Source organism: Schistocerca nitens, chromosome 5, assembly GCF_023898315.1.
Source record: "Schistocerca nitens isolate TAMUIC-IGC-003100 chromosome 5, iqSchNite1.1, whole genome shotgun sequence".
Classification (NCBI taxonomy): Eukaryota; Metazoa; Arthropoda; class Insecta; order Orthoptera; family Acrididae; genus Schistocerca; species Schistocerca nitens.
In genome coordinates this window covers 619,603,722-619,631,239 of record NC_064618.1, presented here as the reverse complement: position 1 = coordinate 619,631,239, position 27,518 = coordinate 619,603,722, and the positions used below count along the sequence as shown (strand labels likewise).

General features: G+C 39.9%; 1 protein-coding gene across 3 annotated transcripts in view; it reads right to left on the bottom strand.

Annotated features, from left to right (window-relative positions):
- The window catches only part of LOC126259279 (tubulin epsilon chain-like), a 136,363-nt gene that overhangs the window by 41,357 nt on the left and 67,488 nt on the right, over nt 1–27,518 (bottom strand). For all 3 annotated transcript variants that reach the window (XM_049955925.1, XM_049955924.1, XM_049955926.1), the window contains exons 5-6: nt 10,478–10,598; nt 715–842 (exon numbers count right to left, since the gene is read on the bottom strand). In XM_049955925.1, coding sequence (XP_049811882.1) covers nt 715–842; nt 10,478–10,598 — 249 coding nt within the window. The remainder of the gene's footprint in view (nt 1–714; nt 843–10,477; nt 10,599–27,518) is intronic.

The window sequence follows — 27,518 nt, the reverse complement described above, 5'->3', positions numbered from 1 at the left end:
CTTCAAAGTCCCATTTTATAAAAAAGAATATATAATATTTTGTTGTCATCTGAGGCTTGCTTTGGTATATTGTCAATGCATCGAAGAACTTCCATGGACTTGTTATGTGGGACACCAAAGCAGTTTGAATTTCAGGGCACACAGTTGTGACCATGGATTACACATTTATGAAAAAGTATAACACATCCAAAGTATGAATTTATATCATATCAACAGGAATAAAATGTTATGAAATTGTTTTAAGGCAACATTTATAGTGCAAAAGGCAAACAAGATTAAGACAACTGTAGTCACTTGGCATTATCTTGCTCAAATCATTATTTTTTCCTTATTTAAGTAGTAGTAGTAGCTATCTTCTCTACATATTATAAATTGAAGCACCCCACCATGGTTTTTGTCTGTGTTCAGGTTATTCTCAGGTACTAACGTAGAAATTTTGATACCGTTTTCACCAATAGGTATACTGTTCATGAGCAAAGTCTGAGTATATCACTACATATTATAAAAAAGTCATCCAGCTGTAGATACTTATTGCTACCCATGTGAAGCCTAGGTGGGTTGCTAGTTATTATTTATTTCTAAACTTTATTGCAGATCTGAGTAAAATATTCAAATACAAAAATAATATTTAAAATGAAGAAAAAGGATCATTATGTAATAATGCTACTAATTTTTTTTACTTAATTGTCTAACATTTTATTTGGAATACCATACCTTGTTAAATTGAGAAGCATATGAACAATGATATGATTCATATCCTGAAATGGTTTGGATCTGACAATTCGACGAACCACTTCCTCATCTCGACTTCTGCGCATGCGGCTGCATATATCAATCAGTGCCTTCACATATAAAAAGCATAATTTTAAACAAACATTGTTTCCACAAGTACAGAAATAAACTACTCATAAAGCATCTCACAAAGTTCTTTCACTGCCTCTTAGTTAGTCGCCATTTCAAACTATAAATATTTATTGCCTGTTTTTCCTTCTACCTTATCTCTTCTTTAGGCAATATGCTATCATGTGTGACACATTAATTGATTTTGTAGTGAGAGTTACCGGCAGCTAGCATTGCATTTTCTCTGTTATCTCCATCTGTTCAGTTACATTTTTCAGATCAAGAAAACTCAGTTTGTTTGTTTGTTGCTTTGTCCACTGTAGCTTTCAGATTCACAGTTAATGTGCTCATTAAACAATTGCTACGAACCCAGTGTGTTGCAGACTGGTGTGGAGAAGGTCACGGTTTGCTAAAAGTCTGATTATGGTTCACTAGCTTCAGATTAATGTTTTGAGTTGAAACAGTTATGATGTAAATGGGGGCAACATTCAGAGTACTGTATATCTCTCAGATTACACATATTTTAATTGGGTGGAATCTGATGCTGCTCTAAAAGAATCATGTCATACCTGTCTCATTAAGTGACAAATAATAAGCAAAGGGTGGATGTGGATACTGATGATTTCACAAATGTTACATCCACTACACTGATGCCAGAAGTGACTCAAGGGACTTTACTACCACGTTATCAGTCCCTCTGCCCTCATGAAGTCTGTGAAAGACGGTACAAATAAGGTGTCTCTTGATCTTACTATTTTACTCGTCTTGAATAGTATCTTTCACATTTTGCTTTCACAAGTTGGGTTAAGAGAAGCAAATACACCCATTAATAGTGGCAAAAGTTGTTAGATCTAAAAGGAAAGCGAATGGGGACTGCCACTTTGAAGCTGGATGCCCCTTGGTGCAGTGCATTACCTGTGGTAAGAAGCATTTCCCCACCACATTCACTCCACTGACATAAATACTCATAACACAGTATTATATGTAAAATGGAAAGGAACTAGACATGTAGATTCAGGGAGTAAATGTAGTAGGACACATTAGTTGGGGACTGCAGCATAGCTGAGAGCCTATAGAAGTTAAGGTACCAGCAAATGGTACCACCTCCATGCTCACTCTCTGGTTATTCTGAGTTTGTATTCTTCTAATTATTGTTAATGGTCTGCTGTTAATGTTGATGTCTGTGGCTAGCAACTAACTTCATGCTTTCATGCTGCAGCTTTTCTGCAGTTTTCAGTGAGGAAATTCTCACAAATGCAATAACTAAACAAAAGCAATATTTTTTTACTGGCAGACTTACTTTAATACAAGCTGCTTGTGAAAAGCATTCTCTGTGCTGACTGTGTTGTATTCTATAAATGGAATGGATCAAACAAACATTAAGAGTTCGTGTTTGATTTGATTTTACATTTTGCTTCATTTCAGCATATCAAGAAGGAAACGCCCAATAGTGGATGAAAGAGCGTGAGCAGTTTTGCCTGAGGCAACAAATCAGGAATGCAAAAGCCATTTTATTTTCCTGCAGTTGCACTACTGTGCATAAATAAAAAATAAGAGTAAGTGAGAAAGCACATTTACCAACCTAACATGTGGTGGTTCCATGTTACAGAGAGGAGAACTGTGAGAAATATGCCAAGCCACACTTTGAGTATTAACATTTTGTTGGCCTTCCTTTGTAGGAATACTACTTTACATAAGACAATGACCCTGATGAAAGAATGTAAATGCATATCCAACACTGCAACTCATTGAGTATACTTGTTGTTATTAGTGAAGTGTATTTGAGAAAACAAGTCACTCTCTCATGCTACCATTTCTGCACAGTTTTCAGCATTATCAATGGTTCACCAATGAACAGTTTGTTACTGACTGACGTAATATTTTTTTTTTTTTTTTACTTTGAGCAATATTAATGACTCTTGTATAAGTATTATTAAGAAATGAAATGAATAAACAGTAACTGCAAGAGACAAGTGAATAACACATCAATTATTTCAGAGTATTGAGGAGACCGCAATACGTGTGGAATGCAATGAAAATGATGACATGTTCTCATACACATAGCATTGGCAATTCCCTAGTCATGTAGTTGTACGAAGAAATGGAATGAGATGTTCACCACTGACATTTTGTTTCTATTCTAATATTTATCGCAGCAAAATAGTGCTTCCAGAATTCACCTACATACAAGTTTTTGTACAAACAATAGTTTACACAGACACCTTTAAACAGGCAACAACAGTTTGCATAATCAATTCCATGTTAAATATTGTAACATGTATGTTGTATAATACTGAGCCAATTTTCTGTTTCCAGTAATCACAAGAATTATCTGCCACCCCCCTCCTCCACCCCTCTTTCAGTACCTCAGAGTTCACCCCATCCAGTACAGAGGGAGCCATATATTTCAACAAACAAAAAGCATGAGACAAACAAAAAGATGAACTGGGCACCTCAACACTGCCCACTTTGAAAGGCATTTGAGAGGCAACTGAAGGCAACAAAGATGATGACAAGTTGCAGCAATATGTTGCTGCAGAGTAGAGTACTAAAAGATGACAAACCCGGCAATTAAATAGAAACAAAAGTCAATGTGATGAAGGCCATCACAAATGACATTCAGAAACATATTAACAACTGATTTTAAAATAAAAGTAGCTTTTTTATATTATTAATGTTCAAAATTGTACTTCTTTACGGCTTTCCATTGCCACAGTACAACACCTGTAGAACTGAAATATTTGCAAAACTTCTCTCGCACTTCTCTGGCACACAACGCCATGCAATTTCCACTCTGCTGACGTGTGCTTAGAAGAGATTTCTCCACATAACAAGTATCATTGTTTATGGTGTCCAAGTGAAGTGTCCTCTACATCAGCACTTGTGAGGTACATGCTTTCAGATTTTTCAGTTAAGTAATTTTGTCTGTATAATTAATTCCACTTTCTCAACAGGCAGTCAAATATTACTCAGGAGAATTTTATAGTGGCTGGCCTGAATATCGTACGTTTTCAGCTAGCGCCCCCCCCCCCCCCCGCCCCCTCCACATACACACACACACACATACCCTTTGACAGTGTGTTGTTTGAAAATATGTTTCGGCTTCTGGTGCTGGCAGTCTCTGTTGGGCTTCATGATGTATGGTTTCAGGTGAAAGGCATCATAGACAAGTATCAAATGTGCAAATGTTATGTTATTACAAGGAAGTGAATTTTTGCTGAGGTAAATAAATGTCATGTACCTTTCATCAATATTCTCAAGTAGTGTGCTGATCTCACATTTGACATATATCCCATCATCACTTGTCCATTGCACCCAACGTCAGTTAATAAGAAATGGTATCTAGTAACCACAACAACTGGTAATACAATGCTGTGGAGTTTTTTGTAATTACAGTACACCTAGCCAGCAGTTTGTGGGGGGGGGGGGGGGGAGGGGGAATGCTATTTGTTTCCTATCTATTGGATCTGCAAATAAGTTGAGAAGATTATTAAATAATAGCGCATACATTTTTGGGGATGAAGGTAGAAAACAGCCTCAAACTCAGTCTGCTCAACTATTTCACTGAAAGTAATATTTTTACTTATTTCCAGATTTTCTCCACATTACATAATTTAATTTTATGGCTTATCAATGCAGTTTGGCAACTGCCACAGCTCATAAAGTTATTTTCCCACTTTGTTCTTTTCAGCTTCTGTTGGTATGTCTAACATTTTATATCAAAGTAATGTCTCAATGACACATTTACATATTTGACACTCAAAAATATACTGTTGGAAAAAAATTGCAACACCAAGAGGGAGCTGTGTGACAAAAATGAAAATTGGTTGGCACGTTCCTACATCTAAAACATGACGTCTATTCAAATTTCATGCCAGTTGCGTAAGAGTGGCACTAGCAGAACCACTATGAGGATGCAAATCAGATTTGTTTTAATTACATGCTGTAACAGTTGTGAGCATTAGTTACCCTCGAGATTGGTCGCAGTGAGCTGATTTAGTCAAGAAAATCCTTTAAGGCAACCAAGCCGCAATTTTCAACACCCCACTGAGTTTGAACGAGGTCATGTAATAAGGCTATGAGAAGCTGGATGTTCCTTCTGCAATACTGCAGAAAGGTTTGGCATGAATGAACCACTGTATGTGATTGCTTGCAGTGGCAGTCACAGAAATGTAAGGTCGCGAGAAGACCTTATCAACATCTCACTGAGATTGAACAGGATTGTGTAATAGTGCTACGAGAAGCTGGCTGTTTCTTCCGTGATGGTGGAGAAAGATTTGGCAGGAACAAACCTCTGTACATGATTGCTGGCAGCAGTGGTCATGGAAATGTACGGTTGCAAGAAGACCGAGCTCTGGATGGCCATGTGTCACTACTATCAGCATATGGCTTTGGTGCATCATACTGCAATTGGAGCAGCAGCTGGCACCACAGTGACACAACAAACTGTTACAAAACGGTTGCCTGAAGGACAGCTCTGAGCCAGATGCCTTGTAGCATGCATTCCACTGACCCCAAACCGCCACCATTTGCAACTTCTGTGTTGTCAAGAGAGAACTAATTGGAGGATAGGATGGAGGTCTGTTGTGTTTTCTGATAAAGCTGGTTCTGCCTTGGTGCAACTGACAACTGTATGCTGGTGAAGAGGGCCAGTTGAGGGCCTGCAAACGATCTGTCACTGGACCAACACCTGGAGTTGTGTGTCTGGGGTACGATTTTGTATGAAACCAGGCACACTCTTGTGGCTATCACATGCACCCTGACCACATATTTGTATGTCAGTCTGGTGACTTGACCTGTTGTGCTGCAATTCATGGGCAGCATTTCAGGGGTGTTTTCCAACAGCATAACATTTCCCACATACCACTGTTGTAACCCAACATGCTCTACAGAGTGTTGACATGTTGTGTTATCCTGCTTGATTACCAGATCTGTCACCAATTGAGCACATTTGGGATACCATCAGATGACAACTCCAGCACCATCCACAACCACCATTAGCTGTCCTTGTATTCATGGAACTCCACCCCACAAACTGACGTACGGCACCTGTACAGCACCTGTGACCAATACATAAGCTGTGCAATCAACATTTGAGCAGTTACACCAGTTATAAACATACTAGCATTTTAAATTTGCAATGGCTTATCCTGCACATACATTAACCTGTGGTCTTTCAATGCCAATCACTTGGATATGTTAACTAGACAAAGCCATTCCCGAAATTTCATTACTCTACATTAATTATGTTTTGGTGTTGCAATTTTCTTTAGTCCAACTTTAAGTATTAGTCCTCTGCAGTGTTGCGAATTTTAGTGCAGACACCCACAATAACTTTCAAAATGTTGGGCTTTGATATTCTATTGCTGAAGGCCAGACTCTTAAAACATTTACCAGTTGCCAGTAAACATAATGTGACAACCAGACTGCAACACAACTGGGCACACGTTTTATCAATAATATGAGGTCGTAGGATAACAAAATGTATAAAAAAATATGCATATGTACACATTAGATGCATTGTGTAACATGGGCTTTATATTTATTGTATGCTCTTTTAAAAAATGTAAGATGTGATCAGTAGCTGTTGTGTGCTCTGTTAGCATTTCAGGTACAAGTACATGCAATTAAGAGTTTATTTGTAGGTCAGTTCAGACAGTGTATTCTTTGACTATATGAAGTAAAGTCAATGGAGCTCCACACGCAGAATTGGGGGGGGGGGGGGGGGGGGGGGTAGAGGTTCCTCTTTGCAAGTAATATTCTGATATTCAGGTGCAAGTTTGGTGTGACCAATACATAAGCAGCATAGAATGACTGCTGCTTTGCAGAGGGCCAGGAGTGAAGTTCAACAACTCTTTAGTAGTATCTTGTAATGATTCGGTGTTTGTTGGTATGTGCGGTATTTTGCCATTCTGTGTCCCACACCCTCAAGATATGGTATCTGGGATGTGACCGAATGTCAGTGTCTAGGGCTCTCAGTTGTAATGTTTCTGTTACAGCAAGAACAAACACACTTTTTGGAACATAGTACTCTACAAAGCAATACGTAACATACAGGTTGTGTGTACCACTGAACACATTGACTGGAAAACGGTAATTTAGGGCACAGAATAGACCAAGCAGTTGTTTGTGATTGCTTAAATGATACTTTTTCTTTAGCAGCTCACCAGGGGGTAACTGGGGGTCAACCAAGATAGCCTCTATATGTGGAACTGTGAACTGAATGGAGGTGCAATCTCTGAAACTGCGCACATCTTGGGCGAAGGTACATCACTCCTCCCTTCTAGGAGGGAGGAAAACCACATCCACACACAAAAACTATGAGCACAGAAAAATGTAGGGCACAGAAAAAATTCAGGGTACTGAAAAAAAGCACTGCTACTGAAAAAAAGCACTCTGGTACCGAAAAAAGCACTGGTACTGTGAAAAAACGCAATGATCTCACAAGACACTGAGTCATGAAAAATGCCAATGATGGCACTGAAGACCATTCCATCACCCAACAATGGCAGCTGTTGAATCATGTGGGCAAGCACCGGCAAGTAGAAGAGGAAGTGATGAGGGGGCAGTTTGGCACATCGTACCCCCTCTAATGAGAGGTCACATGGCAGGACCGTGAATGGCGTCTCCATAGCAATGTCTTTGTCAAGGATAGTGGTCAGCGCCAGAGGCATCAGCAGGGCCACAAGAGACAACAACCGCACCGGCCTCAGCAATGTCGGAGGCGGTGGACACTGAGTCAGATGCAGCAGGTGAAGGAGGGCCCACAGTTGGTGTGCATATAGCAGCTCTACTGAGTTCTTGTTCCCCACCAGAGTGAAACGGTACAAACGCAAAGAAGCATTGGATAACAAGGTCGTTCAGGCTGCTGGTTGGTAGTGACTGCATAGTTCATCAGGTGGAGCTGGCATCATTCTCTAAAAGATGTGATGCCTCTTTTGCAAAGGAGGCTATTGACTGGGCTTGTACTGAAAGCTCCAGCTCCTAATCTTACAAGGTCCAATAAGACTATTGCAGATGGTGTTGTTGAGCGATGAGCAACACATACATAGTTTACATGAGACAAAAATTACCATTTTATAAAACCTTAATAAAACCTCTCCAATCCGTTCCCCAAGAGGTTTTTGCGAAGAAACACAGAGTGTTTAGTTTCCTCATACAGTTATTCCTGAGTTGTCGTACAGATGGCGTCCACGTTAGTTTACTATCAAATAATAATGTTAACAAGTAGAATTGATCAACTACTTCTAGAAGCTGGTCTCCTAAGTAAACCTGCGGCCAGGAACGTAGACTGAAGTTCGCAAAAATGCACTACACAAGTTTTCTTTGGGGAAAAATAGTAGCTTGCTTTTGAGCCCAATCTTGTGCCTTTCGTGTAGCATTCTGAAAGTGCCATTAAGCAGCATGGACTAATGTCATGCTGTAATACATACAGAAGTCACGTACACATAATGCCAATGAGACTCACAGACCCCATAGTAGTCATGATATCATTGACTGCAATAGCAAAGAAGTTTGCATGTACCACTGACTTCTGTGGGACTCCATTCTCATGCATGTATCTAAAGGTCAGGCCAACTCAAACACAGAACAGTCTGTGTCATAAAAGGTTCCGCATAAAAATGGGAAAAAAACCACTACACTTGTAATGCAGACAAAATGTGATAGCACCACATGGTGTTACATACTTTTTTAAAATCCAACAATATGGTAATCAATTGTCTTTAGTGTGCCAGGATGCCTCTGATTGCAGACTCTAGTCTCAGCAGGTGGTCAGGGGTAAACTGAGATTCTTGGAAGCTGCACATGAACTGAGACAGGAGTAATTTTGAATTTAAACACCAACATAGTCACCTATTAATCATTCTTTCCAATAATTTACATAAATTAACTGTTAGACAAGTTGGTCTGTTATTATCTATGTTGTTTGCCCCTTTCTCCAGTTTCAGGATGGGTACTACAATGCTCACCCTAATCCTGATGGGGAAACTGCCTCTTGCATATTCGATTCAAAATCTCCATGAAACCATTTTGTTGTTCAGTTTTGAAGAACCTGGTTGTGTATTTGTTGATATCTGGGGCATATCTTGATATGAAGCTAAAAGGCTATTGAGTCCCCATTCATTAAAAGGACCAATGTTAAGTTTCTAGATGTTGCAGGTGAAAGGATAAGGTTTTGTGTTCCGCTAGATGTGGATAATTTGTAAAGGTATAGCAGAAATTACGGGATGCAGATTTTTCTGTGCAAAGTGTGTGGCAAAAAGTTCATCAATATTCAGGCAATTGTTAATAATGTCATTTTTATGAGAAATGCTAGAAATTTCTGTGGGTAGTAGCTGCCCACAAATACAGCAAAGTTCAGCCGATATCTGGATGGAACACGTGTCCTCGTAAAGCAGATGTGCTGTTGCCAAGACTTTTTAATTACAAACCTTGCCTTTGCTCTGAGTAATTTAAATGTAATTAACTTGGTCACAGAGGGACGGCATTTATAGTGTTGTAGCACCCTTCACTGTTCTACAGATGCCTCAGCTATTTCATCGCACAATCGGCACAAAGATTTCCTATGGTGGTCCTGTCAAAAAAGGTAATGTTGCTTCCGTAGCAGTTAAAATCACAGAAGCAGAATTTTGCACCAACTCACTATTTTCTTTCTCCTGGTAGATTTGATTCTGCACTTTGGAGACATAGGCTGTACTGTTAGCTATTCTAAGAGACCAGTGTTGCAAAAATTTGTCAGTGCTTCAATACAGTAGGGATAGCATGATCAAGAGATGTCACTATTGCACAGGTCCCCATGGACATTCCACAACATTATGGTGGTAAGGCTTGGGGTGCATATTGAAAGACAGAGTAGGTAACACAGGCAGCACTAAAATGCCTATGTTTAATAAGCAAAGTTCCAAGTCCAAGAGAAGTCTTCCCAACAGTTATCCCCCACCGGTCTTAGCATCATTGGCCCACACAGGATTGTGAGCATTAAAGGTGTTCATTAATGTAAAGTGGTGGTGTAGTTGTGCTACAAGAGTTGCTATCTCTTGATAAGAGTCGCAGATAGGCACAACAAATAGACAGTCAGAAAGTGAGCTTTCAGCCAACAAGACCTTCATCAGAAACAGACAACATACACACACATACACAACTCACTCAGAAATGACCACAGTCTCTGGCTGCTGAGGCCAGACCAGACTGGCCTCAGCAGCCAGAGACTGCGTGGTCACGTGTGTGTGTGTGGGGGGGGGGGGGGGGGGGGGTGTTTGGCGGGTGGGTGGGTGGGTGTGCTGTCTGTTTCTGACGAAGGCTTTGTTGGTCGAAGGCTTACTTTTTGACAGTCTTTTTGTTGTGCCAATCTGTGATGCAGCATCTTCACTATATGGTGAGTAACTACCCTTTTCGTATTATTTTGTATTTCTGTTTCTCTGATATGATGTTCCATATCCTTGTGGATCTCCTCACTATAGGGCTACAGGACAAACAGTATATTGTAACTAATCTAACACTCCACAGAATATTTATTCATGTTGAAGCCTGTAGCAACAGATTCTTTATGATTACATACACAAAACAGTCTAACTAATATGGCTGATGGTTGTCAGAGAGAGAGGGGGGGGGGGGGAGGTAATAAGTGTCAACGTACCTTATTTCCAACTGGAAAGACACAGTCGGCATGATCTGTCAATTGTTGTGTGGCTAGAGCAGCATTATAAGGAGCTGTTATAACATCATCATTGCCAGCAGGATAAACACATGTCACCAACCTGGAATGTTGTATGAGAAGCATGCCTGTAAAGTAGTTTGTAGTTCAATATAATTTTAAATCTAAAGCAAATTCGATGACAGGACAGAGAAAGAATTGCAGACATAACTGAAACACCAACTTAAAATACAAAAAGATTCTAAACCATATTCCATGAAAGAAAACTTTGTTCTTTACTATTAAGCAGAAATGGAAGGCTATAGGCAAGAGCAACACCAACACAAAAAATTATCTATCCCCAGTTTTCAAAATTAATATTGTCTTCATCATGAGCTGAAGGAAAAATGAGAAGAAAGAAAATTTTTAAAATCTGAAAAAGAAAAAAATATCCTTTAGAAGAATGTCCAGAGAGACATACAGTGTCCTTCGAAGGAATGAAATAATGACAAAGTACACAATTTAAGATGTTCAGAAGCAAAATGTAGAGAGTGCACCAGAACCTTCCCTCTCCCCCCCACCCCCTCCCCCTCCCTCCCATTACTTCCTTCGTATGGCAGATATTCAAAATTCCTTTTCGTCATAATTTATGTTTACCTAGGGAGTATATTTATGACAGTCCTTGAAATATCCAGCTTTTCCTTTATAAATTATAAAGAAAAATAATTTGGATTTGCCGAGCTTTGCATTTGGATCTACACAGTTTTGCTTATGTAGAGATGAATGTGCATATATTATCATAACATAACAGAAAAAAGACACTTTACTACAAGTACAACGGAGAAAAGAAAAATATTTCATGACAACTGACTGTGATTATGGCGTATATGACATTAACCAAAAATTTGAAAGGAATTAAGCTGTCACAATCTTACAAGTCTAATCCTGCCCAGTCTAAATTACACTGGAACTCACTATCCTTTGGGTGAATTTTAAACTCAAAATCCTCCTCACCACAGATTATACTCATGTACAAAGCATGATTTTCATTTTCTTCCCAATTCTGCCTGAAAATAACTTTTGGGCAGCAAATCAACATCCCTCACTTTTGCTTTCTCTAATGCTCTTCCAATTCAGATGGCATTTGGTCCCATGGACAAATTATTAATTCACTTATGTGAGTTTAGTAAACTGCTAAAAATGCAAATGGTCACGAAAGCTTCAGTGATTTTTAGTAAATGCAAGAACGTGCATTGATTTGGGCTCTCCTCCCCTCACACAGGTTCCACAGGAAGTTGGTTAGCTACAATAAACAGCAGATTCCAATCCTAGGTCAGTTTTCCACTCCTATATCTAACAGATCTGTTGTTTGCCCTCCCACCTGCCTTGTTGTGGGCCATTCCCATACTGCAGACTTGTTCAGGTTAGATGCATTTATTGCTTTCCGTTTCTCCATTGCCAATTAGGTAAATTTAGTGTCAGATCAAATTCTGGATCAGCAACAGGAATACCTCTGGTCTGAGTTTTCGTCACTGCTTCCCCCTGGACTCAGCTGTGCTACCATTTTTCAGGCCCACTTACCATGAGAGTCCACCTGCCCTCATTTTTTTCGGGCATGGCAGATGCCTGTTGCATTGCGCAACTCAGTCAAGGCTGAATTAGAAGGTTTGACATTGTTCAATGTCATTCGGCCTATTTCTTATAGTGAATGGGCTTCGCCACCACATCATTAAGAAGTCCACGGGTAAGCTTCACCTCTGCGCCGACTTCAGTGTCATGATTAATGCACATTCCTTGATTGATACATACCCTTTGCCACAACCTGACAAGTTTCTCCCAAAATTATCACACAGCCACTACTTTTCCAAGATTTATTTGTAGAAAGTGTACTTCCAGCACCCCTTGGATGAGGCCATTAAGTGCCTTCTTGTTGTCATTACATGTTTCGGCCTATACCAATATCAACACTTACCTTTGGTGTCACTAGCGCACCCGCAATTTTTCAATTTCTTTTTTAAGAATTGGTGATGGCCTCTGTGCCCAGCTGCATTAATTATCTCGATGATATCAATGTTTTGGGTTCTTCCACCAAAGACCACCTTAGAAATCTCTGATTGTTGTTTTCTGTTTTGCAGTCTGCAGATCTCAAGTGCAATCTTGCCAAATCTCAATTTTTTCATCCATCAACTGCATACCTAGGTTTGATGTTTCTTGCACAGGGGCCAGGCCATTGCATCACAATGCTGATGCAGTTGCAGCTTTGCTGTGGCCAACCTCTATTAAGGGACTGCATACATTTCTAGGTAAAGTTGCAAACTACCTTAAGCTTTCACCGGATGCATCCACTGTTGCTCAGCCTCTGCATGCACTTTATTTAAAAATTTGCCTCTTTTCTGGTCCCCAGGTTGTGACCAATTATAAGCTTTCCTTAAATCAAAGATTCTATCTGTCCCATTCTCTGACCACTTTTCAGTCAGGTCAGCATCTCGTGTTGGCTACAAATGCCTCTCAGCATGGTCTTGGCATGAGTTAGCACACACATATGCAGACGGGTCTCAACGAACCACTGCTTACGATTCCAAGGCTAACTCCCACTCAGCAACGATGTTCTCAAACTGGAAAGGCATTAACAAGTGTGGTCATCCTCAAGTCTCCTTGTATGGCTCTAATTTCCATTTAATCATGGATTACAAACTGTTGGTTGCTGTTTTTAATCCTTTGGCTTTCGTGCTGGACAAGGCAGCGCATCATTTGCAGCAGTGGGCTCTCTTCCTCTCCAGTTATCATTACCAGATCCATTACTGGCCAACTGTGCAACACACCAATGCCAATGTCTTATGTAGCCTACCGACTAGGCCAGACTTGGCGTTCGATCAGGATGCATAGTTTTGTTTCTATTTAGACACTGAGAACCAGAATGCAGTTGATGGTTTTCCATCACTATTGCCCTGATAGTATTGACCATTGCCGCCAATCCTAGTTGCGTCTTTTCTTTTGTGCAACACAGTTGACCGGAAAATCATGTGGGGTGTGCCTGAGATCCCTTACATAATTACTTCTCCCTCCAGCCCACCATTTCTGTGTTTGATGAAATTCTTTTGTTAGCTATGGAGGACACTGCTCCCCGGATTGTGATTTCTGCTTCCTCATGCTGTAATGTACTGTGGCTTCTGCATGTCAGTCATAGGAGGCCCTCTAGCCCCAAACCGATGGCCCGCCAGCATGTTTGTGATAAGAGCCTGGCGTAACTCCTACATGGACGCCAACCAGAAACCCTTCTCCACCTCCATCAGTTCCTGTGTCCACTGGCGTCACTGGCTCCTTGACAGTTACGGCCAGTTGCGCCTGTTTAGACTTGTAAATTTCAGCCCCTGGCTGAACTGGGTTCCTGCCATCAAGTGTCGCTGGAACTGGCACTGGCACTGTCCACACTCCTGACAGGGAGACATTGCATCACTTCGACCAGCTGCAGCCGCACACAGTGGGGTCTGTTCCAGAGGGCACAGTGCTTCACCCGCCCCCAATGATGCCCATTCCTGTGTTGCAGATGGTCCAATCCACACCGCAGCATGGCCATCGGATGGTAGAGCGCTGTCTTGGGCCCCTGCTTCTGGCTGCAGTCACCAGCGCAGCCCCCAATGCACCTGGTGCCGCAGCCACCGCCACCTCCATTGCTGGGTCCTGTGCAGCCATCATCTCTGACTGGCCTGTGATGCACTCACTGCTGACCTTGACGGGAACTTGTTATAGAAACACCGTCCCCAGTCCTGCTCTACGGCCTGTCACGAAAGGGGGGACAGTGTGCCTAACTGCCCCCTCATCACTCCCACCACTACTTGCTGGTCTCTGTCCCCCTCCCCCCCCACCACCACCACCACCACACGCTCTGTTTTTATGTATGTGTGTGTTTTTTTCCCATTCCCAAGAAGAGAGGAGTGGTGTACCTTCATTCATGATGCACGCCATTTCAGAGATCGTGCATCCATACCGTTCACAGGCCCGCTTATAGAGGCCACCTGGATAGGTCTCCTGGCACGCTCTAGTGAGCCACCAAGTAAACAGTATTATTTAAGCAATCGAAAACGAGTGCTCGTCTATTCCTTATACTGTATTACTGTTGCCCATTCAATACGTTCAGTGCTACGCACAACCTGTAGCTTACATGTTGCTCTAAAAAGTACTATGGTCCATAAATTGTGTTTATTCTTGCTATAACAAGAACCTTTTCTATTCAACCAAAAATTCTGGTTACAGTAACGGCCACCATCATTCTGTCTGCCAACTGGTATCAATCACTTGTGGTGGAACAGAGGAAGGCTCTGTGAATGGCCAACTATGAATCCACAGAAGACATGGCCAGCTCCCATCTGGTACTCACTGCCAGGCAGGCAGAGCAGGGGCTACCAACATAGATGGCAGCATAGACAACCGAGAACCAGAAGAATGCAGACAAAGCCAACTCCCATCTGGCACTCCTTGGTGAGCAGTCCGTGCTTCGACTTCCACCTGTCACCATGGAGATTACAAAGGACTATTAAGGATTTCTGCAGCACTTCAGACAATGGACGACTGCTGTCTTCACTGTGAGGGTTACAGGAGTCAACAATGTGAGAGTCCAACTTTCAAATGTCGGAGACCTCTAGACAATCACAAGCAAGACAGCACAGCTCTCCCTTCCTTTCTACACCTAAGCTGTGGTCCCAGACAATTTCATCAAGGTGGTCTTCAAGAGTTTTCCAAACTGTACAGTTCATGACTTCCAAAAATATCCCCTGGAGGGCAATGGATTTGGTGTGCGCAGCACAATGACATGCATCAAATCCACCCAGGTGCAGAGAGCATCATCTTCATTCCTGGTGATTGCCAAGAACAATCCAGAAAACAAGCAGCTCACTTCAGAGAGTGCCCAACACTCAGGTTACCATCAGAAGTCTACATAATAAGAAAGGCTCACCCCAGAACTTCCTCTGTCAAGGGGTGGGATAGGTGGCACGCTACTGTACCTTTCCTGAGGCATGCATACACGTATTCCATCATTAATATCCATAACTATGGAGGAAATGACAAAGCATTCTGCACATTTTATACAACAAAAAACAAGATAAATGTTCTACATGCACTCACAAGCAAGCCAAATCAAGAAAAACGGATAGGTAACAGGCAGCTTGCTACTGTTTTTTGTTTTACAGTAGCGTGAAGTCTGAAGAACTTGACGAAACTGCCACACACGGACCCACAATTAACGTTTACAAAGTAATACCTTGGGAAAGCAGCATTATTTAGGCAAAATATATAACTTGTACAAAGTGATTTTCGCATCTTCAAAGCTTCTTAGACAATGGTGCTTGCTAAGGATACACTAAGTTCTGTTACTTTGTCAAGCAATGGATTCACTTAGTTTCGCTTTGCAACCACAAGTGGATTCGAGTTTTGCACCTGTAGCCTACTTTGCAGGTTTGTTTTATGGCAGACACAAACTGTTTTGCTTGTGTTTTAAGGACCTAATCAATAGATGATGGCACAGAGAACAAAATGGTGGCAGTAATTCATTTTCAAGAAAAAGTGTATTTACTACAGATTGCTTCTGGACACCTCATTTATCAGCCTTTGCCTTACACCACTTTTCATACATAATACGTCAGTTCTAGTTTCAGTAAAGGCAAGGACGTTATTTCGTTATACCATAACGTAGACCAGTTTCACTCATACAGCAAATAACAGACTACCTGAAAGGCAGTGGTTCACATTTCAGTTCTGTTCTAACACATAATTGTAATCTGTCCTGACATATTTACCCAACATACTGTGAACAATAAAGTGGAGAATCTCATTCTGGTACCAACAACAAGAACATGTCTAAGCTCATGTAAACCAGATCCTTTCGCCAATGGGCACTATCATCAGGGTATCCATGCAGTTAAAAAGAAAGGTGGAGGGAAGGTTAAGGTGTAATATACCATCAGCATCAATGTTATTATAAACGGCACAGTAACTCATTTCATCAAAGAAGGAGTAAGAAATTAGACATGGGTTTCTTGGAGGAACAAGATTGGCATTTGCAGACAGTAATTTAGAAAAATCACGAAAAATCTAAATCACACTTAATATTTGTGAATCTGAACCTCACTAGTTTGAGATTCAACTCCAGCTACTTAACCACCATGTCATCCTATTTCATAAAATTTTTTAGATAAATTCGTAAATCTACTACATCATTGTATGGCTTCAGCTGTGCATTAGCACGATTCATTCACTGACCTATTTTAGAACAGATTTAAATATGGCTATCAACATCAGTTCTCTCTTGACAAAATACTCTCTTAGCATAAGCAATATTGTTTCTTCATATTTCCATCTGATTCCAACAATGTGTAGCACATAATTTAGGCAGCTCAGTATAGCAGCTACTTTTTGGTCAACGTTTTGTTTCAACATCTTATTCCAGTTCAAGATATTTTCTATCTTGTAAAAATTGATTAGTAGTAGTTTCAGATGCGCACAACAAAAAGATTGTCACAAATAAATAAAGCTCTCGGCCATTAAGGCCTTCGTCAACACACACACACACACACACACACACACACACACACACACACACACACACACACACACACACACACACACACACACACCATTTTTACCTGTGATCCATGCACAGCCTTTACATAGCCGAAAATGGACAACACTGACATAAATTTAAAACCTTATGATATTTTAATGGCGATGGCACTGTAGTAATCTTTTTGAGAGCTAATCAAAACAAGAAAATGATACTCTAGATTTATTTAGGCTCCTTAAATTCTTCAGCAGGCAGATTCTGCCACCTAGCAGATGGAAACTGCATGCTGGACCAAGACTCAAGACTAGAAACCTTGCCTTCCACAAGCAATTTTCTTATCCAATGAACTATCCATGTGTAAATTGTGACCCATCCTTACAACTTCACTTTTTCCAACATCTCTCTCCTACGTTCAAACCTTTACATAAGCTCTCCTGCATATATTGTTGTACTGACACTGCTTGAATGAATCTTTCATTTCAGAAACAATCCCCCACCTTGTGACTAGACCATCTTTCCACAATATCCTTTCTTCTAGCAGTGCTCATCCAGCAATGTCTGCAGGAGGGCTTGAGATGTAGCAGTGTGTATTAGCTCCACTTGCTACAATTTCACTGTTCTTCTTCTTCTTCTTCTTCTTCTTCTTCTACTCCTCCTCTTCCTCTATCTCTATCTATCTATCTACACACAATTCATATATCATGAATATTTGAAATTGCTGAATTCTTATACATACTGTATTTCACAAAACTTTATTACTCAATTGTACAGTTTTCAGACCACTCATGACAACAACATAGTTATAACACTGTCTACAAAATGCCTCTCAGAAGGTCTGAAAACCACACTGGCTGTAAATGGTACCAAAAAAATTATTTTGGTGGCCGAAACACGTGTGCCAGCATTAAACAATAAAATTCGTTTTAAGGAAACATTTTCCTTGATGAGCTACTCTACATTTACATTTCACTAAAACCATATGCTCTTCAAAATTTGAACCGAATAATAATTATTTATTTTAGGACAGACTTACATTAATTGAAAGCCTCTCTACTATGTAACAAACAACTTATGTTTTCCAAGAATTGTGTATTTAAAAAATCATACTTATTCAAAATTATTGTATGCCATAATGCTTGAATTTCAAACATGATCCTCTCAAAATTTCACTATTATAGTATTGTAGCCCTGATTTTTCAGAAAGTGAAAATGAGTAGCTTGCCTACAATAACATGTTAGTTTTTAAAATACTCCAATTAGACAATTTAACTTTCCAGAAAATTTTTGGCAGGGTATGGAATTCTCAATGCACATTACAACTTGCACTTCATAAAGTAGTAAATATCATTTTTCCATTTTTGGATTGTACAGGTTACAGTTAACTTCACTGCCTACTGCATTTTGTATTTTTGACTTTTGCTGTCAGATAAGAGGCATGTAAAGCCGGTCAGTAAATACGTAAGTTTATTTAGTGAAGCAGTGTTTCCAAAAAGATTGTAAATCTCAGAAACGAGAGCATTACTTAAAAACAGTGGAAAGCATAAGACGAAAACAATACACCAATATCACTCTCTCAACGTTCTCCTAAATACGATAAAAATTGATGAAGCACCATATCAACAAATATACAAATGGCCACAAGTTCCTAAGCAGTAATCAGAATGGCTTTCAGACTAGGGATGGTGTTTATCACTGAAACAACCGGTTTTTGGTTATATCACATTTTTTTCCATGCCAGTTTAATCTACTGTTAAAATGCAGAAAATAGTTGTTTCTGTAATGACCAGTTTTTGATTCCTATTATTTCCTGTAATAAATGTAGAAACTGAACATAGCTTGAAAATGTTTGATTCACTCAGTATCAACTTACATAAAATCAAAATACTAAATTGAATAGGCAAATAAAACTTAATCTGCCCACCGTTCGCTGCTTTTCTCAGAAGGTGATAAGTGGTTGAATACTATTGATTCTAATTTTTTGAAGCTCTGCTAATAAATCATGTTATACTCATAGCTCATACCACTATTTGGGCATTACAAATAGTCAGTCAATGCTAAAGGGTGAAAACTGAGGTCAAAGCACTCCGTTTTTCCTGTTAATTTATCTGTTTTCAAGGCTAGAAGCATATGAACACACATTATGTAGATACAGGCAGAAGATCAGCTACTTTCTGTTTTAATTGTATATTAAGAATGAACAGTTAAGTTTTTAATTTATTACAGTCACTATAATTTCTTTCCTCCTTTGCTACTCATCTTTTAAATTTTTATCTTTTAAAGCAAATGAAGCATTGTACTTCACTGCTAGGGTTGGTGCCTTTCTGCGATACAACGGATGTCCTGTGACGACAGCAAGAAACTATCACATAGACCAGATGGAGGAGAAACTTGCACACTGCACATATGTGCATACCGTAAGCCATGATACATGGCAACATGGATATTTTTGTCTCAGCTTTGCTGAGACCAGTTCTTATGCCACAGGTTTGTTGCTTGTTTCTGTTAGCACTGTTATTAAATAGCACTGATTGCTTTCCCCATTTTTTAATATTTTGCATTTAATAATGCACTATTTCAAACCATTATGCAAATTTTACAAATAAAATTTACTCGCTTTTTAAAAAAAATTATTTAGAAACATAAAATTTTCAGCACTGCTGGCATGGCTAACTGATATTTCATTTCTTACTCAGTTATTAGTAAAAAGTAAAAAACACGAGTTATAACCAAGATCAAACAAACACCAAACCATATTGGTTATTCAGAACTAAAATACCAGAATTGTTTTTAACGAGTTGTTTGTTCCCACCCCCATTCCATACTGGTAAACGCGGAAATAGCAGTAATATGTTGCATTGAACAAATACACAGAAATTTCGAAGAAAAAAAGACTAGAGTAGTGAGAGTTAATTTAGACCTCTCCAAAGCATCTGAAATTGTCAGTCATCGCACCATTTTAGAAAAATGGGAAGCACTAGGTATTCGAGATTTTGGCAAAAACTGAATTGAATCGTACATATAAAACTGAACACAGATGTAGGTCTGATGTCAGCTTATTTCAATCACAAAATCAATTTATAACAACAAAAATAATCAATTACACTGTGCAACAATGAAAATGTAAATCACATGAAAATAGCCAATTCCTATCAAATGTAGTGAAGGCAGCAGAGGATCAGGTAGGTAAAAAGACGAGGGCTACTAGAAATCCTTCGGTGACAGAAGGAATATTGAATTTAATTGACGAAAGGGGAAAATATAAAAATGCAGTAAATGAAGCAGGCAAAAAGGAATACAAACGTCTCAAAAATGAGATCGACAGGAAGTGCAAATTGGCTAAGCAGGCATGGGTAGAGGCTTATCTCACTAGGAGTAAGATAGATATTGCCTACAGGAAAATTAAAGAGACCTTTGGAGAAAAGAGAACCACTTGTATGAATATCAAAAGCTCAGATGGAAACCCAGTTCTAAGCAAAGAAGGGAAAGTAGAAAGGTGGAAGGAGTATATAGAGGGTCTATACAAGGGCGATGTACTTGAGGGCAATGTTATAGAAATGGAAGAGGATGTAGATGAAGATGAAATGGGAGATATGACACTGCGTGAAGAGTTTGACAGAGCACTGAAAGACCTGAGTCAAAACAAGGCCCCGGGAGTAGACAACATTCCATTAGAACTACTGATGGCCTTGGGAGAGCCAGTCCTGACAAAACTCTACCTTCTGGTGAGCAAAATATATGAGGCAGGCGAGATACCCTCAGACTTCAAGAAGAATATAATAATTCCAATCCCAAAGAAAGCAGGCGTTGACAGATGTGAAAATTACCGAACTATCAGTTTAATAAGTCACGGCTGCAAAATACTGACGCGAATTCTTTACAGACGAATGGAAAAACTGGTAGAAGTCGACCTCGGGCAAGATCAGTTTGGATTCCGTAGAAACATGGGAACACGTGAGGCAATACTGACCCTACGACTTATTTTAGAAGCTAGATTAAGAAAAGGCAAACCTACGTTTCTAGCATTTGTAGACTTAGAGAAAGCTTTTGACAATGTTGACTGGAATACTCTCTTTCAAATTCTGAAGGTGGCAGGGATAAAATACAGGGAGCGAAGGACTATTTACAATTTGTACAGAAACCAGATGGCAGTTATAAGAGTCGAGGGACATGAAAGGGAAGCAGTGGTTGGGAAGAGAGTGAGACAGGGTTGTAGCCTCTCCCCGATGTTATTCAATCTGTATATTGAGCAAGCAGTGAAGGAAACCAAAGAAAAGTTCGTAGTAGGTATTAAAATCCATGGAGAAGAAATAAAAACTTTGAGGTTCGCCGATGACATTGTAATTCTGTCAGAGACAGCAAAGGATTTGGAAGAGCAGTTGAATGGAATGGACAGTGTCTTGAAAAGAGGATATAAGATGAACATCAACAAAAGCAAAACAAGGATAATTGAATGTAGTCGAATTAAGTCAGGTGATGCTGAGGAAATTAGATTGGGAGATGAGACACTTAAAGTAGTAAAGGAGTTTTGCTATTTGGGGAGCAAAATAACTGATGATGGTCGAAGTAGAGAGGATATAAAATGTAGACTGGCAATGGCAAGGAAAGAATTTCTGAAGAAGAGAAATTTGTTAACATCGAGTATAGATTTAAGTGTCAGGAAGTCGTTTCTGAAAGTATTTGTATGGAGTGTAGCCATGTATGGAAGTGAAACATGGACAATAACTAGTTCAGACAAGAAGAGAATAGAAGCTTTCGAAATGTGGTGCTACAAAAGAATGTTGAAGATTAGATGGGTAGATCACATAACTAATGAGGTGGTACTGAATAGGATTGGGGAGAAGAGGAGTTTGTGGCACAACTTGACTAGAAGAAGGGATCGATTGGTAGGACATGTTCTGAGGCATCAAGGGATCACCAATTTAGTATTGGAGGGCAGCGTGAAGGGTAAAAATCGTAGAGGGAGACCAAGAGATGAATACACTAAGCAGATTCAGAAGGATGTAGGCTGCAGTACATACTGGGAGATGAAGAAGCTTGCACAGGATAGAGTAGCATGGAAAGCTGCATCAAACCAGTCTCAGGACTGAAGACCACAACAACAACAACTAATGTGCTGATCGCAAATATTACAACGTCAATTCAAAATTAGCTCTAGTTTTCATTTTACACTGTTTTATTACAGTGAGATAATTATATATGGATTTTTATGTTAAGTTTAAAATCAAATACCATACTGGTTTGCCAAAGTCATAATGACTTGTAAAAATGGAATATATTATTGTCCCTGGTGTTACCTGCGTGCAATATTTTGGATATAAACATTACTATAAGCCATCAAGTATAATGACTCTCAATGGCAGATTTGTGGTGACTTGAAAGTGGTTGCACTGCTATTAGGTATGCAGTTAAAGTATACTAAATATTGCTCCTTTCTCTGTGAATGGGAGAGTGGAGCTCATGCATCTCATTACAGTAAACACAAATGGCCCACCAGAAAATCTCTTCAACCAGGTATAAAGAACATTAAGAGTGAACCTCTAGTAGACTCTAATAAGATTCTGCTCCCACCCTTGCACATCAAGTTGAATCTCATGAAAACTTTGTTAAGGGAATGAACAAAGATGGTCACGTGTTTAAGTACGTAAGGCAAAAATTCCCTTACTTAAGTGATGCCAAAGTAAAGGAGGGCACCTTTGTAGGCCCACAGATGAGAGCTTTTTAGACCATACTTTTGATGGAATCATACAAAGTGATGAGAAGCATGCATGGGAATGTTTTAAGACAGTCTGTTTACAGTTCTTAGGGAACAAACGAGAAATAAATTGTAAGGAAATTCTAGATAACATGTTGTCTTCTTATGAAAAACTTGGTTGCAACATGTCATTGAAAATGCATTTCTTACATAGTCATCTTGACTTCTTTTCCAAAGATTGTGGTGCAGTAAGTGATGAACATGGGGAGCGATTTCATTAAGATATTGCCACATTTGAGAGGAGATATGCCGGAAAGTTGAGCCCTACTATTTTAGCAGATTACTGCTGAACTGTCATAAGGGATGTTCCCAAGTATGTGTATAAACGTTAAGCCAAGTGAAAACAGTCATGTTCTGAATTTATCTTTGAACAGAATATGTAATTGCATATACTGTACATATATAGACATTTAACAGTTGTTATCCTTTATATACATTTGTGACCAGTTAATTTACATATTTTCTTTTGTGCTTTACATAGTTCTGGTACAAAGTAGACTTACAAAGTATTTTCATTCATGTTTTCTTAATATTTTACTTTTGTACTTCCAGAATGGCACTGAAATTTATCATAATATAATTCAAGAACTTATTCACTTAAAATTTGTTATGCTGAATCTTGGAACATGAATGCATATTTAGTTAGTGAGTTATTTATACAAAAATGTAGATTACTTTTTAAAAAAAAACTAGAGCTAAATATTTATGAAGATGATGATTTTGTATCATTTTATACTGAAATAAACATAACTAACTCAAAATCATGCAATTTACAAACTTTCACTTCAAATTTGTTGTTCAGCATTATTGACACTATAATGCATATAATGTAAATAGATAGATAAAACATCTACTCACCAAGCGGTGGTAGGGGAACACACACACAAAGGGATTTAACTTTTACAAGCTTTCGGAGCCAGTGGCTCCTTCTTCTGGCAGAAGAGCTGAAGGGGAAGGAAGAGGGGTGAAGGGAAAGGACTGGAGGGGTTTAGGGAAAAGGGTACAGTTCAGAAAAGTCACCCAGAACCCTGGGTCAGGGGAGACATACCGGACGGGATGAAAAGGATAGGCTCTGTGCTGACAGAGTCTGTCAGAACTTGTGGCAACCTTGTCTAACAGATCCTCAGTTTTCTTTTCCATTCATTCTGTATATTATTCTTGTCAGCAACTTGAATGCATGAGCTGTTAAGCTGACTGTGCGATAATTATCACACCTGTCAGCTCTTGCAGTCTTCAGAACTATGTGGATGACATTTTTCTAAAAGTCAGATGGTACATCAGCCGACTTACACATTCTACACACTACTGTCAATAGTCATTTTGTTGTCATTTCCCCCAATGGTTTTAGAAATTCTGATGGAATGTTATCTATCCTTTCTGCCTGATTTAAGCTTAAGTCTCTCACATTCTGATTCTAATACTGTATACCTATCTCTTCTATATCAATTCCTGTTTCTTCTTTACACTGAAGCACTGAAGAAACTGGTATAGGCACGCGTATTCAAATACTGAGACACGTAAACAGGCAGAATACGGCACGGCAGTTGGCAATGCCTATATAAGACAACAAGTGTCTGGCAGAATTGTTAGATCGGTTACTGCTGCTGCATAGGCAGGTTATCAAGATTTAAGAGTGTGAACATGGTGTTATAGTCGGCACAAGAGCGATGGAACACAGCATCTCTGAGGTAGCGATGAAGTGAAGATTTTCCCATACGACCATTTCACAAGTGCACCATAGTTATCAGGAATCTGGTAGAATATCAAATCTCTCTCAGCGCTGTAGCCGGAAAAAGATCCTGCAAGAATGTGACCAATGATGACTGAAGAGAATCATTCAAAATGACAGAAGTGCAAACCTTCTGCAAATTCCTGCAGATTTCAATGCTGGGCCATCAACAAGTGTCAGCACACGAACCATTCAATGAAACATCATTGATATGGGATTTCAGAGTCAAAGGCCCACTCTGTACCCTTGATGACTGCACAATACAAAGCTTTACGCCTTCCCTGGGACCATCAACACTGGCATTGGACTGTTGATGATGGGAAACACACTGCCTGGTCGGACAAGCCTTGTTTCAAATTGTTTTGAGCAGATGGACATGTAGGGGTATGGAGACAACCTTATGAATCTATGGACCCTGTATGTCACCAGGGGACTGTTCAAGCTGATGGAGGCTTTGCAATGGTCTGGGGCGTGTGCAGTTGGAGTGATAGGGGACCCCTGATACTTCTGGATACAACTCTGACAGACTGTGATATGTATGTAAGCATCCTGTCTGATCACCTGCATCCATTCAAATCCATTGTGCATTCCGACAGACTAGGGCAGTTCCAGCAGGACGATGCAACATCCTATACATCAGAATTGCTACAGAGTGGTTCCACGAACACTCTTCTGAGTTTAAACCCTTCCGCTGGCCATCAAACTCCTCAGGCAAGAACATTATCGAGCATATCTCGGATGCCTTGCAACACGCTGTTCAGAAGAGACCTCCACCCCCAAGAGACCTCCACCCCCAAGAGACCTCCACCCCCTCATACTCTTACAGATTTATGGACATCCCTACAGGATTCATGATGTCAATTCCCTCCAGCACTACCTCAGACATTAGTCGAGTCCATGCCACATCCTATTGTGGCATTTCTGCATGCTCGCATGGGCCCTATACGATATTAGGCAGGTGTACCAGTTTCTTTGCCTCTTCAGTGTATGACATTATCAGACACCTCTTTCCCCTCACAGCAGCTGTCAATGTACTCCCTCCACCTATCTGAGCACTCCACTGGATTTAACACGGAAATTCCTGTTGCACTCTTAATGTTACCAACCTTGCTTTTAATTTCAACAAGGGTTTTCTAACTTTCCTGTATGCTGAGTCAGTCCTTCCAACAATCATTTCTTTTTCTATTTCTTTACATGTTTCGTGAAGCCATTTCATCTTAGCTTCCCTGCACTTCCTATTTATTTCATTCGTCAGCTGCTTGTATTTCTGTGTTCCTGAATTTCCCTGAACATTTTTGTACTTCCTTCTTTCATCAATCAACTGAAGTATTTATTTCTTACCCATGGTTTCTTTGCACTTGCCTTCTTTGTACCTATGTTTTTCTTCCCAACTTCTGTAATCGCCTTTTTTAGAGATATCCATTCCTCTTCAACAGCACTGCCTACTGAGCTATTCCTTACTATGGTATCTATAGCTTTAGAGATCCTCAAGCATATCTCATCATTCCTTAGTGCTTCCATATCCCACTTCTTTGCATAACTGATTCTTACTGATTAATCTCTTGAACTTCAGCCTACTCTTCATCGCTACAGCATTGTGATCTGAGTCTGTATCTGCTCCTAGATATGCTTTACAATCCAGCACCTGATTTTAGAATCTCTGTTTGACCCTGATGTAATGTAACTGAAATCTTCCTGTATCTCCCAGTCCCCAGTCTTTTCCAAGTATACCTGCTCCCATTGTGATTCTTGAACTGAGTATTTGCTATTACTATCTGAAATTTATTACACAACTCAATTAGTCTTTCTCCTCTCTGATTTCTAGTATCAAGTCCATATTCTCATGTAACCCTTTCTTCTACTTCTTCCCCTACATCCGCATTCCAGTCGCCTATGACTATTTTACTTTCATCCCCCTTTAAGTACTGCATTACCCATTCAGTATCATCATATACTTTCTCTATCTCTTCATTTTCAACTTGCGACAGCAGCATGTATACCTGTATTATAGTTGTTGGTGGTGTTTTGCTGCCGATTCTGGTGAGAACAACCCTATCACTGAACTGTTCACAATAATACCCTCTCTGCCCTACCTTCTTATTCCTATTCATAACAAATCCTACTCCTGTTACGCCATTTTCCATTGCTGTTGATATTACCCTCTACTCATCTGATGAGAAATCCTTGTCTTCTTTCCATTTCACTTCACTGACCACTGCTATATCTCGATTGAGCTTTTGCATTTCCCTTTTCAGATTTTCTAACTACCCTATCACATTCAAGCTTCTGACATTCCACGCTCATACTTGTAGAACATTATCCTTTCGTTGGTTATTCAATCTTTTCGTCATGGTCGCCTCCCCCTCAGCAGTCTCCTCCCAGAGATCAAAATGGGGGACTATTCTGGAATCTTTTGCCAATGGAGAGATCATCATTGCACTTTTCAAATTCCAGGCCACATGTCCTGTGAATGGTTTCCATCAGTTTCTGCACCCCTATGCCATTGATCATTGCTGTTTCTTCTGCCTTTAGGGGTAGTTTCCCACACCAAAGGCAAGAGAGTGCCCTGAACCTCTATCCACACCTCCGCCCTCTTTGACAAGGCCGTTGGCAGAATGAGGGTGACTTCTTGTGCTGGAAGTCTTCGGCCACTAATTCTGATTATTATTATAAATTTAAGAAGTGGCGGTGGGGTTCGAACCTGGGACCAAGGACATTTTGATTACTAGTCAAAGACGCTACCCCTATACCACAGGTGCTCTTACCAACTTAAATCTGGACTCATTTGACCAGGCCACAGTTTTCCAGTCATTTATGGTCCGATCAATATGGTCACAAGCTCAGGAGGGGCTCTGGAGGTGGTGTCATGCTGTTAGGAAAGGCACTTATGTTGGTCATTGCTGTCACAGCCCATTAATGCCAAATTTCGCTGCACTGTCCAAACAGATACATTCCCTGTATGTCCCACACAGATTTTTTTTGTTATTTCATGCAGTGTTGCTGT